Genomic DNA, 19,932 nt, shown 5'->3' on the forward strand with positions numbered 1-19,932 from the left:
GATAAATAAATTTTGATTTGGTTCAATTATACACATGAAGCTTAAACTGTGGTTCAATTTTATTTTGTTTTAATTATACACATTTAAATAAATGAATACATACATTTATTTCAATATCGAACTAATTTTATTATGTGTATATGTAATATATTAACGTAAAATGATGTTTATTCAATAATGTTAATAGTGGTTTGTGAAAATTAGATTAAATCAAAATTTCATATATAAAATCACACAATATTAAAATTCATATATGACATTATATATTAAATCAAAATTAATGTATATGGTAACGAGCTTGTGTTCAATTGTACAGGAAGATAATCCTAATTTTAATAATTATCCCTTCAAGAATTTCTACCCATCATGAAGAATGGAGATATTAACTAAGCTAAGGTCAGATTTTGGGCCGAAGCTTAAGCAAACAATATGTGGCCCAACCTAACTGGATTTCGAACTGGTTGAGGTTCACGAGGTGTTCGATAATTTGCCCGAGAAAGAACTCCCGCCAATGTTATTCGTTTCTCGTCTTCAATAAGTTCAGTTATTAAATCAAATTTATTTAATTTCGGTGGGTTTTCTTTTTATATTGCAGGGAGAGGCAGGGATTCAAGTTGGTTACTTTGCCAGAGCTTCAACTCTCTTCTGATTTTGATTAGGAGGCTTCACTAAGAGTAACCGGAAAGTAAGAATTCTGCTATCGTTTCACGCACTATCCCTAATTTTATCAGCACACTTCACAAGATCTTGTTTCATCTTTTGAGAGAATATGACCCAATGTACAAAAAAATGGGGGGTTAGATTAGATGTAGTAGGTGATAATTACTTGTCGGCTGCTTGAATCATGCTATAGTGAAATGAAGGGTAAATATAGTGGCTGTGGTGCTTAGCTTGTGGTAGGTGTTAGTGTTCAGATGAAGGTCTATTCAGGGTTGAAGCCAGAAATCTTTTAGGAGGCAAGGTTAAGTTATATATTTTTAGTGGAGCTAAAATGCAGTTTTACCATTTTATTGATTTATATCTATATGATTTTCAAAAGGATTAAATCGAAATTTAATTAGGTTCTCGGAGATGCCTATGTTTCCAAAGGAAAGGTAAGCGTCAACCTAGGCAAGGCAGATAGAGAAAACAAAAATGAAAGCAATAAATTCATGAACATGTCTAGAGAACTTAATTAAAGGAATTTGCAGTTGCATGTGATTTATGATCCATTATTTATTACAAATAATTGCACGTCAGGTATCATGGCCTATGATTTCTTACAATTACTAATTCATGTTATTCTCTTGTCTGGATTTCATTCATGTTATGATCTCTAGTAGCAGGACAGGTCATAAAGCAATAATCTGTTTCTTTATTTTCATCATATTATCTGCCCTCGAAATACATGGAAAAACTTCAAAATTATTAAACATGCTCATGCTGGACATACATCAATATCCGACACTTACATTTGAATCGAGAACATAGGTCCAACTCATACTGGGTTCTTCCTATTCTTGATGATTCTTACTATAAAATATTCTCATTTTTTGTAGATCATATTGTCTTGGGATATGAAGGGGACAAGCGGGGAAAAGCAATAAGAGGAAAAGCAGAGTTGCATTTATATTAGAATATGTAGAATTAAAGGTGGTTTAGGTGCTAAGTTAGATTAATTGCTGGAAATACATCAAAGATGTTAAACAATTATTGAATTACACTGGTTTCCTTGATCTGAGTGCTGGATGATTGCACCATCAGTATACTATTTTTATTTGTTTCGTTGATTCTTGTGAGGTGATGTAATATCCATATAAAAAATGGTTTATTGCAGGCAATCTTGCAAGCACATACTGGTAGGAATATTGATGGTATTGCTAGTAAGACAGTTCCAAGCTGAGTGCACGTAGAATGCAACTACTTAATGAAGTTTTGGATTTGAACACACTTGCTTGGGGATTTCAAGGTACTTAACTCACTACTAAACTCATATCTGCCCTAAATAGAAAGAGACCATTTTCGGTTATTTGAATCTACGTTGTTCCAACTCTTCATTTCTTTCACGTATAGTGATACCTTAAAAATAGAGCCAAAAACTTGAGAAAAATTCAACATACTCTTTTTAAGGCACATATTTTAATAACATGACTTTCGGTCAGATAAAAGTACCATGGAGGCCTCTATACCAAGAGTCAAATTACATTTTACCCCCTACTAAAAAAATGGACAAATTAATCCCTATACATTAAATAAAAGAGCAAATTAATACTTTTACCCTTATAGAAAGGCGTCCATGGTACTTTTACTCTTCTAGCTGTGATATAGAATTTTGCCCAAATTTATGGCTAGCCCTTGTCGTAGCTTTTGTTCGAGACCTTTCATCGAAACTCTCAAGGCATGGTCTTCTTTTTCTTCATGCCATGAAAGTACAATAGAGTAGGGTGGCTAGCACATTAATAGCCATTTCGAGTTGATTGATGCGGCACATGGTTTTTATTCTGCATTTTTATAGAAAATGTTTTATGTCCAACTTGTTTGATTGCCATTTGGGCTTTAGTGCTACAATCTATTAAATAAAACTACCAAACAAATAGCTTTTATTTTCGAGGGCTATTCCGATGAGTTCGGAACTGAGTTCAACCTTTGATTAAATTCATTTTAGGGTCAAATCCTGTCAAAGGAGCATAAGTTACCCATTAACCATTGAGACCCCAAAAATTCTTTTTTATTCCTGACGTTTCTTCATGTTCATGGTCTGAGTTTATAATATTTAATTTACTCTTCGGCCTGTATTATGAAAATTATTCAGATCTCCATGTCAGAAATGAAAAAGGGCTTCTTCTATTTTCTTCCCCAATCATCCATTGCGTTACATAAGGAGAAGTTTCTGTGAAGAATGAGCCACAACAACCCAACTTAACTTTTCTAAGTAATCTGTTGATACATTGCTGGAGTTTCGTGGTGGTTTATGGGTTTATCTGGCGGGCGGAGAGCAGTAGGTAATGATAGCGGCCAGAGTTTGACTTCCTTGAGGGGCTGGAGCATGAGATAGTAGAAGAGTGTGACTGTTTGAATCTAGAGCGAGAGAAGAGAGAGTTGCCCTGTTTTGGTGACCGTGGGTTTTAAAAAGGAACTCTTCAGATCGTTTCCAAAGTCTCGTGTCATTTTGGTATTGGTTTTCTATTGTTTGGAGTCCAATCGACCTACATGTATCCCATCACACGTGATTGAGAATACATGTAAGCTCCAAACGATCAATTGGAACTATCAATGACTATGCTTATGAGGTTATGGGTAGCAAGATTTTGACCATGCGAGGTTTAAGCTAGTAAGATAATCTTTAGAAGAGCAGTACGTTTATTTTTAGTAAAATTAAAAATAATGATGACGATAAAATTAATTATTGTAACTGTGAGGGTTACCATCCATCCAAATGGGTATTTAATATGGAATCTCTAGCGAGATGTGTAAAGTATTATCCAAACTTACAAGTAATATGTATAACGTAATTGAATTTGTAACCATATTACTTTCCTTGGGAAAATAAAGATGCCACATTTTGAAGCTTCAATGGATGTTGTTGCTGAATAGTCTCATGTTAGCTTTTGTTGTAAAGAAGCCAATCAAGAAGCGAAAACACTACATTTTCTTCTAGCAAAGTCCAATAATACCCTTAAAACAGGTAGTTCAAAACTTTCACCGTCCACGCTTACCCAACAAACCAAGCCAGACCAGACCAGACCAGATACAGAAAGTAAAATAAAACGGGGCAGGGGTCTATCTTTGGGTGGTGCGCCGCCTTCACATGTGATCGGTGAGATCATTACGTGTGCCCTCCTGATTAGTTGGAACTTACAGCTGTGTGGTGGGACCACTTGATCGTTCCAATTAGCCCACCGACTTTTTCAATCACGTGGTCTTACAGTGACACCTTTCTAACAGCAATCTTTGCGTCACTTGGTAACAAGCTCATTTTCCATGTGATTTGCTATTCATACCCATACTGACCAAATCCATGGTCTTTGATCATTTGTTTGGTAGTAGATCATGATCTTCATCCATGGTGGGAAATCGTTTCTCAAATATCTCTTCATGTTTTTTAATACCCTAATCCCCATAAAATTGGCATGAATTTTATTAATATACTTTTTAATTTAATTATTTTCTTCAATTTCTTTAATTAATGATTTAGATTATGAATTATGATGTAAACATTATGCCAAATTTATAAAAAAAATAAATATGATTTTAGTTAAAATGAGATTTTTTTTAGATTTTTTAAAATATAAAAAATTATGTATGAGTTTATTAGTTGTATTTAATTAATTTAAATCGAGTTATTCAATTCAAGTAATTAATTTATTAAATTGAGTTATTTAATTAATTTAAATTGAGTTATTCAATTCAGTAATTATAATAATTTATCTTAATTGAAATTGTGGATACATATTATTACTTGATACTCATATATTAATTTAAATATATAATATTTTTTTAATTAGTGACGAATTCAAATACTGTGATGTGAAGTTTTAAAAAGTTTGGGCGTCACAAAAACTCTAATATTCCGACACGTAATTAGGGATGGGGGTTCGAAATATGTCAACAATTCAATGCCCAATGTTTTGACATAGCCGTGAAAGACATATTATGACCGACATGAATCCAATGTATTGTAAGATTTTGGGGGGGGTAAGTATGGGATTGGGGCCCTGTCGCTGCCCCCCAAAAAAGAAGGTGATCAGTCATGCAATGTATTTTTAGGGTGTAGCAATTAATGGTGAATTAGCCACCACACTGCGTAGGTGGGAACGAATGGAGGACCACCATGCCTTTTTCTAACCTCCACACACTTCTTTGACTCCTACCTTTCTTCTGAAAGATTTTTGTGTGTTTTCCTAGGATGCTATGCTTGGATTCCTTTTTAAAAAGGAAATTATAATTTATGTATGATTAATATAAGTTTTTTTATATAATATTTAAAATTATTTATAATTTATTGGATAATTCATTTCAGCATAATTAAACTTACATTATCATGTATTAAAAATAATGTTTATATCAATCGAACTAATATTCAATCGACATATTAATTATATTTTTAAGCTCAAAATTATTCGATCTAATTAATAAGTTGTTGGAAATAAATTTCTTTTCCAACTATTTAAATAGAGTTTAAATACTAAAGTCATCATTATCAAAAACATTTATTTGTATATCATTTTCGGTTCAAATAAAACAAATTTTAAATCGTAAAAGATTATATAAAAAAAATTCAAATCTAACCTTTTTTTTTTATGGTATCTTGAGATATTTGTTGAATGGAAAGGTACATGTTTTCTACCTGCCAAATTTGGTCCTTGAGAATTTGATATACGCCTATATGTTTGATGTATGTATGCATAATATGTAAATTTGATTGAAAAACTTGAATATAATTTTTAAATAATTATATATAATATTACATATATTTAATAAGATAATAATTTTTTGGTGGAATTAAAAATAAATTTTATAATGTCTTATAATTATTTCTTTCAATAATATTTTTTTAAATTTAAATTTGATTTTTTAATAATACAACAAATTTTATCTGGGTAATAAAAGTAAAAAATTTTACTTTGGAAACCCAAAACAATAATATGATTTAAAAAACATTAATATTATGATGATAAAATGTTTTTTTGGGTGTGAAAAACAACTAAATTAAAAAAAACATAAAAATACTATAGTTATCGTTTTATTTTAACACTTCTCTTAATGACTGCCCTGAGTCTTTATTTGGTTCTGTAATTGAGTCCCATCTGTGATTACCGTTATACTTTGTTGTCAAACTTATTGATATCTTTATGATTTCCATTACACTGCATGATAAGTCTTCAAAAACAAATAAATTCCTGTTCTTCCATATTCATCATGCAACCAAATCAAATAGAGTAGTCTTAAGAATGCTAATTCTTGACACTCAAGCATAATTTCCTAAATTTGTTCCAACCCACTCTAGGATATTCTCCGAAAAGAATTGGGTATGCAAAGTTGTAGTAACAAGGTTTAACGATGTTTGATATATGCATTTGTAATTAATATAACAAGCTTGGTGTTCGGTAAGGTCAAGTCTTGCCTTTTGCATTTATTTAATGTTCTAGGCTAGCCTACCCTACATTCAATTTGCAACATTTAGATTATTAGTAGTATTGTTTAACGAATTATTGCATGGGTTAGTCGGACATATTTTCTCATGCCACTACCCAAATGGGAACTAACTAAATACTCTAAATATTAATTCATTTGACTTATTAAAAAAAATGGTGTCCGAATACAATAATTTATTGTAAAAATATTATATTTTTAAAAATTACTTAAAAAATATGATTATTTTTCTCTTTTCAAAAAATGACTACATCATGTTAATTGGTGAGTTTACTATATTTTTTAAATGAGTTGAAAATTACTATATAAATGATGGTTTCATATGAAGTTAACACACGACACTTCGATCCGGTATTAATATTTTTAAATTTTAAATTGTGGCATATGTCGTAAATATAATAAATCCTTTTTGAATATATTTTTAAAAATCCAAAACCCTGTATACGTGGAATTTAATTGATTTATATATAAAAAATATAATAAAGGAACATAAGTCGAAGCAAGCTTTGCGGATGGGATGTACTTTAGCTATTTCCTAATTAATTTCCACAAGTCTTTATTTAATGATTTTCTCATATATAATTAATTAATTGTTTTTTTTTTTTTTAGCTTTGAGTGCATTCGCTATCATATCGTCCTTTGATTTAATTGGAAAGACAATTTCAACATTCAAAGTACACATCAAATAGACCTCATGCTTTTATAATTTGTTTCTAAATTTCTTTCCAAAATTCCCCCTGTAAGATAGATTTTCAATACCACCCCACCACCAAAATATAATAATATTATATATATGTTACCCTAAAATTCAATTCAATCCAACTAAAACTTTACTTTGGCTTTAATTATCACCATTGTTCATGAAAATTAACCCAATGCATTAAAAACGCCATTTTATAAAATACATATGTTCAATGTATTTATTTTTGTAAAAATTCAAGAAAATTGTAATATTTTAGTAATTGTCAACCCGAATCATAGAAAATATTTAGGCCTCTGACCCACGACCTGGACGGATTTCATAGCAAGACGAGTTTGTAGGTACAGTTTGCAAGGAGAGCTTGCGGATACAGTTCGCTGAGGGGGTCTGCAGGAACAACTTGTAAGTTAGGGTCGCAGATCTAGTTCGTAGGAATCTAGAGAAGGCCACGGTTTCAATTTGCATACATCTAAGGGACTCGCAAAGAGGACCTTGTGCCCTGCACGCCACCAAGACACGTGTCTAGCAAGTACTAAACTCGCTTAGGGTATCAACCCCAAGAGTAGAAAGGACAGCAAGTTCCGTGGACACGTGTCCAACAGGCCTGGAGCTCACAGAATGTCAGTACAAAGAGCAAGGAATGTCAATAACAGACGCAATAGAGCCAAGACAAAGTAGGCAGTCCCTATTATAAGCTGTAATAGTACTAATGGCAACATATATAAATACCCTGACATTCCCATCCGAGCAAAATATTACTCAACAAAAACCAATACATTAATTTTATTTTTCTTAAAATGCACTTAAAATATTAATAATTTAGAGTGCAGCCAAACTAAACTTTACATATGGGATAAATTTTTTTAAAAATATAATAAAATATCAAACCAACAGGTGAAGTATATGACCGGATTTTATTTTATTTTTATTTTAAATTTATCGCACAAACTTCTTTTAATCACTTAATTAAATATGGAAATACATAAAAAAAATGCAATCATAATGATTATTTAATGATGTTTGGTCTTTCAAAAAGCCATGTGTACGGCACAGCATTATAGGCAAATTAATACCCAAAAACAAAATGGTATACTAAAATTAAAAATATATATATCTTTAAAAAAATTCACAAAAAGAAGAATTTTATAATTATGTGTTATTTTTATACATTTTAAAATACATAAAATTTAAATTTTATGTTTATCACCTTAATTTATGCCATTGAATATTGATTAATATATTTATTTTTTATTTTTTAATAAAACCTTTTAGATTTGGCCAACAAAAGTGAACTGATTAAAATAATAAGATGACATACTTTGCTTATCTGTTCATGAAATACTATTATTTAATTTAGCGTAAGAATTTTTATTTTTTTTTGTTTCATCTCAATTATACAAAAAATATTTGGATGTTTCCAATAATTGGGATTTCAGAATATAATTAATTAATTAATCATATTCCAAGCACATTATTGACTATGGACATGCTTAAATGCTCCCTTTAATTATAGGAGATAAATGATTTATGAATAATATTAAAATATTAAAAAAATGCATATATGTAGCATTTGAAAACTTTTTTTTTATATAAATATGAAAAAAAATAAAAAGTGAAATTCCTGTTTTTTAATTTTAATTTTAAGGGTAAACTATAAAAATAGTCATTTTTATTTGTTTTAGATTACAGTTTAGTCACTTGTGTTTGAAATGTTACGTTTTAGTCACTTATGTATTGTTCTGTTACGAAGTGGTCACTCTACCGTTAAGCTTCGTTACTTCCTTAACGGTAGTCCTGCGTGACAGTTCAAATGGGTTTTAAATGCCAACTTAAATGTCTTACGTGACAATTCAAATTAAATTTATTTAAGTAAAAACCTATTTTCATCTTAGTAACTTGATATCTAAGTTGACATTTAAAATATATTTTGACTGCCACGTAGGACTACCGTTAGGGAGGTAACGGAGTTTAATAGTAGAATGATCACTTCGTAACACAACGATAACGTAAGTGACTTAAACGTAGCATTTCAAACATAAGTAACTAAAATGTAATCTGAAGCAAATAAAAATGACAATTTTTATAGTTTACCCTAATTTTAAATGTATAGTTTAAAAAATTGGAAATTATTTAATCGTTGTGAATTTTGTGCCTTAAATTAGCTAATTTTAAGTATTTAAACTTTAAAGCCTTGTTAAAGCAATTAATTAAAATTTAAGTTATGTTAACACTAATTTTTTATTAAATTTATTGATATGAAATTTGGAAAAAAAATTCAATTGATAATAATATAATTAAAAAATGACGTCTTATTAAATTTAAATTTAATAAAATAATTTTAATAATATTATCTGAAAAATAGATATATTGATTTTTTTTAAATAAAAATATAAAGAATAAATTTTAAATTTAAAAAAAATATAGAAATTTATGACATATTTTAATGGTTCATAATTTATAAATTCAATAAATGAATATTTTTATATTAAAAAATTCATAAAACAACTAACTTGTTTAAATAGTAAGAAAAAAAAAGGGAACATATCAAATTAAAAAAAAAAAAAGCAAAACAAATCTTATAAAGGTTTGACAATAATAGCAAAAGCAAAACAAATTAAAAAAAAAAAGTTGAGTTCAGTTGTAAAAGTCTTACAAAAAAAAAAAGAAAAGAAAAGAAAAAGAGAAAGTGTTTGCTTGTAATAATAATTATAGATTTGTTGTTTGCATGTAATTACATGGACAAAACATGCTTATGCTTTCTTTGTTATCTTCTCCATAGATGAAAAGAGCTTAAAAAAACCATAACCAATCAAAACAAAATCGAAGGGAAGTGTGTACTGCTTTCAAACTATGGGTTCTTTTTCTGAACCATCCTCATCTTCTTTCTCTCGGTTTCTCAGCTTTTCTTTTAAGGATCACACCATCACATTCCGGCTGCTTACCTCAACTTCACGGCAAACCATTTACTGTTAAAAGGTCACCATCTTTACTTTTAAAGGGTTGGTCTTGCTGAGTTTTTTCTGGAATAGCCTGTTTGGTTTCTGAGAAAGTTTTTTAGGTTTTCTGTTTTAGTTTGGTTTGTAGATATTAAACTAAATTGAGCTGCCTTGTTTCAAAAAGTGTGAATTTCTTTTCTTCTTTGAAGATCAAATTTTGATTCATTTTAATGGTACTTTTTATAGTAACCTGAGATTAATCTTTAGTTTTTTTGAGGTCTTATGTTCAGAAACATGTTTAAAATTGGAAAATCTGTTATATTTTTTTCTTTACTTTTCATCTAATAAAAGAAACTGAGTAACTTTGCACATTAAATTTTGTTTTTTTTCTTAAAATATCTATCTATATATATATATATTATATTTCAGGCAGTTTCTTTGTATTCTGGAAAACAGGCCCCTAGTGAACAGAAGAAATTAGCTAAGGAAAACCCAACACTCTATTTCCTTCCATTTTTTTTCCTTTTACTATAAAGGGAAATTCTAGATTTTCGTCTTTTTTACTTTTCAAGTTGCCACTTGCCATTTCTTTCAACTTCTCTTTTTCCTGTTATCCTTTTCTCAGTAACCAAACAGACCCCTTGATGGGGTTTGTTTGGTAGCCAGCTAAGTCTAAAAATGTTGAGAGCTTTTTTATCCATTTACTAGCTAGTACATGTTTACCTCCTTCTCTAGATGGAGAGGCTAATGGTAGTGGAATTCCATGTCATAATGAATATTCTCTGTAATACCCTTTCAGATTCACAGGTTCCCGTATTTGCTGATATGTATATATTATATTGTTAGATTCCTATCTTTCTGAGTCAGATCATGTCTTTTCTTGGTTAACAGTATCACTCAAATTCAATATGCTTTGACCAAGCATTTGTACAAACAAATATATATGTATATGTATACTTAAATGTATGTATATGTGTAGAAGGCTTCCCTTGACAAATTTTATACTGTTTCCTTTACTTATGTGGCTATATTTATTTGTTTTTTCATTAGGCAAAAAACTTTGGATCTATAAGAAGGGAACAAACAAGTTGTGTTTTTGATAGTGAGTTTTGGATTATAGAGGCAATGAGGCATTTTTCCTCCATGTTCAATGGGTTGGCGAGGTCGTTTTCGATGCGAAGAGGGAAGAATTCGAGCAATGGTGATGGAAGAGAAGCTGCTGAGACAATGGCAAAAGATGCAAAGAAACATGACATGATTTTGAGGTCTTCTGGTTTTGTAAATGTCGATGGTTCTAACAATTTGGCCTCAGTTTGTTCCAAGAGAGGCAGGAAAGGAGTGAACCAGGATTGTGCTATTGTATGGGAGGTAAGGCCTTTACCATATTTTTTCCATTAGAAGATTTGATCATTTTGTATTTGATAAATGTGGCTTCTGTTTTGGAATAGGGATTTGGATGTCAAGCAGACATGTTGTTTTGTGGGATATTTGATGGTCATGGTCCATGGGGTCATTTCGTAGCGAAAAAGGTTCGAGAATCGATGCCTTCGTCCTTGCTTTGCAATTGGCAAGAGACTCTAGCTCAGACATCGCTCGACCCGGATTTGGAATCTGATAAAAAGCATCAGAGGTTTCATATATGGAAGCATTCTTATCTGAAGACTTGTGCTGCTGTCGATCGCGAGCTCGAACAATATCGAAAGATCGATTCGTTTTACAGTGGAACAACCGCCTTGACAATTGTCAGACAGGTAACTCAAGCTTTTACTTCATATTATGGCACACTACTGATGAAAGCTAGTGAGAATAATTCACACTTTTATATTGGGCAGGGAGACATCATATACGTAGCCAATGTTGGCGATTCTCGGGCTGTTTTGGCAACGAATTCCGATGATGGAAACTTGGTTCCCGTTCAGCTTACTGTTGATTTCAAACCAAATTTACCTCGTGAGTAATCTGTAACAACAATCTCTGAAAATGTTAAAAACATAAACAGATACCATCTAGAATTCTTACGTTTTTCCGGTTGATTTGTGTTTGAAGAGGAGAGTGAGCGGATAATTCAGTGCCAAGGTCGCGTTTTCTGCATGCACGATGAACCAGGGGTACACAGAGTTTGGCTGCCTAATGAAGAGTCACCAGGACTAGCAATGTCTAGAGCTTTTGGTGATTACTGCATTAAGGACTACGGTCTTATTTCGGTTCCTGAAGTCACACAGAGACATATAACCAACAAAGACCAATTCGTTGTGCTCGCCACCGATGGGGTACGCATGCATTCCAAGGTTTCAATGCAACTTAAAATGTCAAACAACACTAACAATTGCAGATAACTTGTTAACTACCTGCAGGTATGGGATGTAGTTTCCAATCAGGAAGCAATTCAAATAGTATCTTCGACACCAGACAAGGCGAAGGCAGCGAAGCGATTAGTCGAGTTCGCGGCCTGTGCTTGGAAGAAGAAAAGGAAAGGCATTGCAGTGGATGATATTTCCGCTATCTGCCTCTTCTTCCACTCATCTCACCATGAAGTTAGTCTTGTAACAACTTCAAAATAGTGTGTACTTAAATGAGCAAAAGATTGCTGCTCTTAAAGTTTATTACAACTATATAATATATTTAGTTAGGCACAAAGTATTCGTTTCATGCTCATACATTGCTATCATCCAAAATTTTTCCATGAAAATGGGCCAATTCCTGGTTGTCAATTTGTCACCATATGTAAACATAGTTAAGTAAAGCCCACATGGGCCACATTCTCAAACAACATTGATTAACATAGAATTCAGCTCAGCTTAAAGGTGGGTGTGTGGAAAAGTGAAAAATGAAAATAAATAAATTTTGAGTGTGTGTGGTATAGAGGAAAAGTAAGAAAAGAAAAAAATAATAAGAGAATTATTTTTCATGTTAATGCATAAAAATTAATCATTGGGGAAACATATTTTTTAGAAGTTTTATTTTATGAAAAAAATATATAATTTTAAACTAATATTTATCTCTCTTATCATCCGAATTTGAAATGATTAATTTTTATGCATTAATATTAAAAATCATCATATTTTCTATTTTCTTTCCTCCCACTTTTTTTTCCATACTAAATACACTTTATTTTTTTTTCCTGCTTTTTACACTTTCTTCTTTTATCCTTCCACTTTTTTACTCAAATTAAGCACTTTAAAGAATAGAAAAGGAAAAAAAACTAACTAACAAAAAAGAAACAAAGTAACTTTGATGGGTAACTTGAGGCATTTTGGAGTGTCTCTTTTTTTTATTCTCTTTTTTTTCGGTATTGGATAAGTTAAGTGCACGTTATAAATATAATCAAAATTTCATGTTTAAAATTATATCCGAATAAAAAGAAAACACATTCAAATAACAAAAACTTTATATATATATATTCCTATTAATTTAATTTTCTAATAAAAATATTTGTAGATTGTTGTAAATTTGTTGGATGTGTTTTTCAAATTTTTCGTACAAATTAACTAACAATTAGAAACAAAGAGGTGGACAACAAAATTCGGTTACATAGTTCAAAGACTCCTTAGTATCTGTATGACTTTATCCAAAGAGTGATACACTATAAATCAATAAATATAAGGCGCGATTTAAATTCAATTCATTTAGCAAAGTTTCCATCACTCTCCCACTAAAATTTTCCTAATAAAACTTAAATTTAAAATGAACAACAGGAACAACATATTTATAAATATGCATTAAGTGTAAGATCTCGTCTAAATCTAAAACAAACTCTCCATTAAATAAATGTTTAAAAGGCATGCTAAAGTATAATAAATCTAAATCTCCAATTCTTCAAAAATAACCTTTGTATATATCTCTAATAATGTATAAATTGACAAAGATTTTTTCAATATAAACATTATTATAGATCAAATATCCTAAATAAGAGAACTTTCGATCACATTAAATGGGTTGCTAAGAATCTCTTTGTTTTTTTTAATATATCTATCGGAGTGGGCTCAGAAACCAATTCTCTGCGTTCTGTAGGCCCTATAAGTGGGCAGATGCTAACTATAAGTTTTAAAGTTGCTACATACATAGGGCGGTGATTGAACCTTCGACCGCTGGTTAAGGTAGGAAAAACTCTTACCATCTCACCTAACTCCCGTGATTAAAATAGGTCAATCAAATATAGCAAATTCTAATGCCCTCCCTATGCATGTTGAGTTGCAATTGATATTATATCTCATTCTTATATTTAATTTTAAGATAGATACTCTCATTGCTTGGAAAATATCAAGAATTTTTTTTAGTAAATGATTAACCCAAATCTATTTCAGGGCTATACATATTATTTTAAATTTTTTTGAAAATTTTTTTTACTTTTAATTTAATATATTTTAATTTTATATTTATTAAAAATGTATATATAGATAACTTAATATATTTTAATATTTACATTATATAATCATATATTACTATAAATTAATTTTTATGCACTATAATATACATAAAAACATATAAAATATATTATAAATTAAAAAATGAATCTGAGTTAGACTCGAACCTTTAATAGCTGAGTTTGAACCTAATTTATATTTTAAATAGGATTAATTTTTTTCCTTAATTTTTGAACAAACCTTCGAATTAAGAGAAATATAAAAGTCATAACAAGTCTTGCGAGCATCGTCTTCCTCTTCTGACCCAAGCCCAAAGCTAATTGTTGAAGGTAGACTAATAGGCCGCAAATTAGAAGACCCAACATTTTCTTTTTTGCTCAAATATTTATATTATTCTCTTTTCTCGAAGGTTTAATGCTTGCTGAGCAAAAAACCTGAAACCTAAGGAAAAATCATAAAAGAAAAAAATGCACCCATTGTCTTCAATTCGACAGCTTCGCCATTCTTCTACTTCAGTATTGCTTCAACGCTTTAGCATCTTCAATTGGGTGTTTCGAGCTTCTTCCAACCGCCCTGCTTTTCTCGGTAAGTTTTCCAACAGCTCTGCTTTTCTCGTTAAGTTTTTCCCTTCGCTTCCAAATTTGAGTGTGTTAAGTTCTGGATTTATTATCCAATCCTAGAAATAATATAATTTGATGAATGTTAGAAACTAAACTTCGCAAACTTTGGAATTCTCATTGTGTACTTTTTGCAAATATTTGGTGGGCAGAACATAAAGCAGCAAATAGAATTTTTTTTGATCATTATAGTTACCGTATTCAATTTCTTGGATCTAAATATAGATTTGGAAACGAAGTTGAATTTTCACCTGGGTTGATTTTACTTCAGAGGAATACAAATTCTTGTAAACATAGGGTCATTTTAGGGTTGTGAATTTTCAGTGAAATAATTTGTGTATTAGTCAACAGAATTGATCAAAATTGTTATAGATTTAAGGGCATAGGATTGAGCCATATATCCCCTAGAAATTTTTTTCATTTTTCATTTGGGGCTGTGAATGAAGTATAAGCTGACAGGCCTTTTTTACTTTGAACATTCATTGGATATATATAACCATAAGAATAAGTTGAGCAACTCTGAGTAAACAAACTTGAGATGAACTGGTCTGAATGTTGTGTGTACAGTAAGTGCGAAATTAGGGCTAAAGTGGTATATAGGTACTTGGTTTGCAATCAGTGAAGGACTCCATAGTTGAAAATATTTGTTAGTAGTCTTTTCCGACTGGTATAACTGATTTTAGTTTACAGGAGGTTCAAAGAGTTTCAGTGCTGGTGCACATTCTTCTGAGAATGTTGGAACTCCGGAGAAGAATTTTGATCAACAGACAATGAAGGATAATGTCTCTGCTACACGTGCTTCAACTTTCCAGAAATTTTTTGGTCCTTTAGGTGCACAATCTACTGGTCAAACAGATTTCAGGTCAGGCGGGAATTACAGGTCTATGGATGTTTTGAGGGAAGCAATAGATGCAGATAGAATGGCAAACTTTAGGGGTTCTCAATTTCGGCAAGACCATATCGAGCAAAACAAACATTTTGCACACATAAAGATCATGCGCAACAATACCTTTGTCACCGTGACGGATTCCGATGGAAATAAAAAATGTGGAGCCTCGGCTGGAATGTCAGGACTTTTAGGAGGCACGAAAGTATCTAAGTATGCTACTGAAGCAGTGGCAGAATATGCTGGGCGCAAGGCAAGGAAAATGGGGATTAAATCGGTTGTGGTGAGAGTGAAAGGCTTTATCCATTTTAAGAAGAAAAAACAAGCAATTCTTAGCTTTCGCGAGGGCTTTAAGAATCCTATTGTCTTCATTGAGGACGTCACTCGTCATCCACATAATGGATGCCGGCTTCCAAAGAAGAGACGAATCTAACTTCCTTGCCTTCTCTATCTAGAGGGCTTGATAGAGGCCGTGACGGCATGTTGGTTGAGGTGTTGCCCTGGTATGCTGTTATATCAACTCAAACGTATTCATGTTTTTCTATTATCAGTTACTTTAAATTATCCATAAATTTACTGGTTTGTCTGATACACTGTTTGCTTGCCATCTGATTTTGATGAGTTAGTTGTTGGGATTATATCTCTTACAAAATTGTTAATGCTTCATATGCAGAAGAGTTCATGTTCTTTATCTGTCTTGTTTATGATTTTGATTTGTTGAACCATTGCCAGGTCTTTAAATAACAAATTGGGCCTCTGATCTTTTTTCTTTTCCTTTACTTTTTCAATTTGCCATGTAAAGTAGAAGATTGAATGAAGGATAAAAAAGTAATTTTATTGAAAAACATTTTTTAAAAAATTAAAAGCTAGGAATTTTGATTTTTTTTTTGGCTTGATCTAAAATTTCAATTTAAAATTAAGGTCTAATTTGAAAAACTATTTATTTACGAATTAGACAAATATGAAAATGATTAAACTCAATGAAAGATTAATGAGATTTATTTAAATTAAATTACGTTACATTCATGATATGGTTGAAAAATAATAAAAATTTATATAAATATTAATAAAGCATATGTTGGACCGTGTGTTTATTTTTAATTGATTTTTTTTATAATTTTATAGGAAATTACTTTTGAGTTGACTCTTAATATCATCTCATTAGAGATTTTAAATAATAGGATAGATATAATAAAAATATAATTATATTTTTAAAATGCATAATAATAAATTGAATAATTAATATTTATATTTTTTATCAATTTGACTTTTATCTTCTTTTAGTTAAATTGGGTTTAATTTTTTAAAAAAAGTCAAATTTGACTATCAATTTTTTAAAAAAATTAATTTTTTGATAAATATATTTACTAAAATGTTAAAATTTTAAACATGATAACTCTAGTAGTTTATATGTACTTTATTTTATTTTTTTATATATTCTTTAAAATTTTGAGTTTATTTATTTGAATATTTTTTATAAATTTTAAATTATTTTTTAATGTGGTATAATAAAATAAATAGTATCATATTAACATAAAATACGCATAAACTGTTATTAAATTATTATGCCGACATAGTTAAAATTTTAATGTTTTAATTAAATTTCTCTTAAGAAAACAAAAGTTAAAAGAGATTTTCACTAAATTTATTCTTTCAGAATTCAACCTTTCGTCATCTAATATTGGGTAAAAATGTAATTAAAACGAAAGTAGAAGGGTAATTCTGAAAAACGAAAAACCAATCGGCCAGTTTAAAATTGAACCCGAACGCTAACCCTAATCCATAACCCTCATCGTCCCCTTTAAAAGCTCTCTCTGCTCGTCCTTTATCGCCTCGCCTCTTTCATCTACGATACTTCAATATTTCTCTCTCTAATTTTCGTCCCCATTTTCCCTTCTACTTTCTTTAAAATAGACATTCATTTTTTGATCTCTTGCCTTCCGTTTCTCCTTTATTTTTATTTTTTTCGCTTAGAAGTTTGCCGATGATGATAAATGTATTATCCCAGCTCATTATGAGACCTTTTTGTAGGGTCTGGGAATTGAATCTTAATCCAACATTTATCTGAGTCTAAACAAACCTTTTTCAGATTTTTTAAAATTCCTTTTGTTGAAGTGTTAAATCTTTAATTATTTATGCTTTATTTGTTTTACTCATTTTATGCTTTATTTGTTTTACTCATTCTAAAATTTCCAAGTTTTTTTTAAAATTTTAATTTAGAACGGATATATATATTTAATTCAATTTCTTTTCTGGTCTTTTCTTGTGATTGTTAAAAGTTCCCAATGATGTTTGAAACGAAACCATACTAATGCTGATTGTTCAGTGATTAAAAATGATTTATTTGATTTATTTTGAGGGAACTTTTTTTCTTAAATGTTTATATTTTTCCTATTTACGAGAACCGATTTCTGGTTAACTTGTAACGTTGTAATTTGCCAAAAAAAGAGACTAATATCAATATTATTGTGTCATCAGTACGCTTACACTGGGCAAAAAAAAACTGTTTTTGGGGATTATTTTGGTCTTGGTCTTGGTTTTTGGATTGGGTTTTAGGTTGTTTTGGTTTATATATATATTTTTTCAAACTTGGTTGGGCCTTAAATGTTTAGTATTATCATCATTTTATTTAATTTTTCAAAATTTAAATTAATATAAATTAAATGAAGATTGTGATTTAAATTCAAATTAAATTGAATAGATGTATACCATGTTTGAAATTATCTATAATCATTTTTTAATTTTTAAATAAGAAAATAATGTGATACAATATATTCTTGACACCTTTTTTTTTTAATCTTAATCGAGCTAGATTCAATCTGCTTCACATTTGTGAACGTTAAAATGTGGATCAAATTTATGGTTTGATAGATGGGGGAAAACGAACGAAGAATGATAAACAAGAAGTATAGGGTTGTGAGAGAAACATCAAGAAGAAACTGAATGATCTAAGGGGTTGAGATGTTCATTTGACGTTCCCAACGGTGAAAACCTTTGAATGAATGGTGAAGAACATCATACAGGAAAATGAGACCGATCTGACGGTAGATGACGACGGATTGAGTTTCTTTTTATTTCATTTTTCTTTTTTTTAAATTTTCGAAAGTTTTGACCGCAGTTGGAGGAAATCTAATTCATGAAACGTGAGTGGAAAGACAAGGAGCGTCACTTTAGGGATAAGGAGGGACAAGAAAAGAGAAAAAAAGAATAAAACATTATTTAATTATATCAAATTTTAAAAGTAAATTATAAAAATAGTTATTTTTATTTGTCTTATATTTCATTTTAATTATTTATGTTTAAAATGTTATATTTTAGTTATTTATATTATTATTTTGTTATGAAGTGGTTACTTTATTGTTAAGTTTGGTAAATTTTAAATGTCAACTTTGATGTTTTATGTGTCGGTCTAAAATCAAATTTCATCCTAACAATTAGATAGATTAACATGTAAGATTACCGTTAGGGAAGTAACAGTAGAGTGATTATTTCGTAATAAAATGATAATGTAAGTGACTAAAACGTAATATTTTAAATATAAATTATTAAAATATAATTCTTATACTTTATTTTTATTTAATATTTAGATGAAAACAAATTCTGGAAAAATGAAAATAATTAAAAATATTTTAAATTATATATAATATTTTTTAAAAATAAAAATTTTGGTTTAAAAACATTCCATCTTTTGGACATGAGAAATTGAAGCCAATAAATATGTTTGATTGACACGTGGTCATTTTCTTCAAGCACACATCATCATTTGGTAGCAGCTGCTTCACATGGACAACAAGGGATGGCTTTCACCACCAATCCAATCATTATTATGTCCACGCAATATATTGAATAATATGTTTATATCAATTACGTATCTTAATTTTTATTAATAATCACATTTCAAATTTTGATATTAATATCTCCCTTCAATTTATAACATAAAATTTGATTTTAATTGGACAAAAATAAATTTTAAAGTTTATATAAATGCTTATTTTTTAACATGAACATAAATTTAAAAAGTTGAAGTTAATTTTTTGTATAAAGTAAATATTTAATTAGATAAACATAAACTTAAAATTTATAAATATTTAAAATTTTACAATATTTAATATAACTTACAACTAATTAGCATAAATAAAAATTATATTTATCATCAGAATTAATCATTATAAGTAATTAATTAAATAATTAAATCAACTCACAACTAACTTACAACTATATAAATATTTAAGTTAATATTTTTAATTTTTATATCTAAAATAAATAATTAAATAAAAAAGTTTAAAAATAGTTTGTC

The 19,932-nt window shown here is 29.7% G+C and overlaps 2 protein-coding genes, 1 long non-coding RNA gene and 2 other non-coding genes across 8 annotated transcripts; all 5 read left to right on the top strand.

The window, feature by feature from the left end:
* Window positions 1-411: 411 nt before the first annotated feature.
* LOC107894086 (uncharacterized) lies at window positions 412-3,553 on the top strand. The gene is made up of 3 exons (XR_001683159.2): window positions 412-685; window positions 1,817-1,948; window positions 2,792-3,553. It is a non-coding gene; the product is annotated as an uncharacterized lncRNA (long non-coding RNA).
* Window positions 3,554-9,448: 5,895 nt separating this feature from the next.
* LOC107894091 (probable protein phosphatase 2C 34) lies at window positions 9,449-12,423 on the top strand. Of its 4 annotated transcripts, none has more exons than XM_016819313.2 (6): window positions 9,449-9,808; window positions 10,889-11,136; window positions 11,217-11,519; window positions 11,601-11,718; window positions 11,815-12,038; window positions 12,123-12,423. In XM_016819313.2, the coding sequence occupies exons 2-6, from the start codon at window positions 10,894-10,896 to the stop codon at window positions 12,327-12,329; spliced, it is 1,095 nt and encodes a 364-aa protein (XP_016674802.1). In that variant the 5' UTR covers window positions 9,449-9,808; window positions 10,889-10,893; the 3' UTR covers window positions 12,330-12,423. The 4 variants fall into 4 exon arrangements, with proteins under 4 accessions (XP_016674802.1, XP_040931039.1, XP_016674790.1 ...); XM_041075105.1 differs by lacking the exon at window positions 9,449-9,808 and adding an exon at window positions 9,840-10,001 and having other exon boundaries at window positions 10,819-11,136; XM_016819301.2 differs by lacking the exon at window positions 9,449-9,808 and adding an exon at window positions 10,214-10,575 and having other exon boundaries at window positions 10,819-11,136.
* Window positions 12,424-14,497: 2,074 nt separating this feature from the next.
* LOC107894107 (probable ribosomal protein S11, mitochondrial) lies at window positions 14,498-16,322 on the top strand. The gene is made up of 2 exons (XM_016819323.2): window positions 14,498-14,717; window positions 15,440-16,322. Exons 1-2 carry the CDS (start codon window positions 14,600-14,602, stop codon window positions 16,066-16,068), a joined length of 747 nt encoding a protein of 248 aa, XP_016674812.1. The 5' UTR covers window positions 14,498-14,599; the 3' UTR covers window positions 16,069-16,322.
* A 1,289-nt stretch (window positions 16,323-17,611) lies between these two features.
* On the top strand, window positions 17,612-17,711 carry LOC121205472 (small nucleolar RNA snoR69Y). The gene has a single exon (XR_005900549.1). It is a non-coding gene; the product is annotated as a small nucleolar RNA snoR69Y (small nucleolar RNA).
* Window positions 17,712-17,913: 202 nt separating this feature from the next.
* LOC121205480 (small nucleolar RNA snoR53Y) lies at window positions 17,914-18,000 on the top strand. The gene has a single exon (XR_005900557.1). It is a non-coding gene; the product is annotated as a small nucleolar RNA snoR53Y (small nucleolar RNA).
* Window positions 18,001-19,932: the final 1,932 nt, after the last annotated feature.

Source organism: Gossypium hirsutum, chromosome A08, assembly GCF_007990345.1.
Source record: "Gossypium hirsutum isolate 1008001.06 chromosome A08, Gossypium_hirsutum_v2.1, whole genome shotgun sequence".
Taxonomy (NCBI): domain Eukaryota; kingdom Viridiplantae; phylum Streptophyta; class Magnoliopsida; order Malvales; family Malvaceae; genus Gossypium; species Gossypium hirsutum.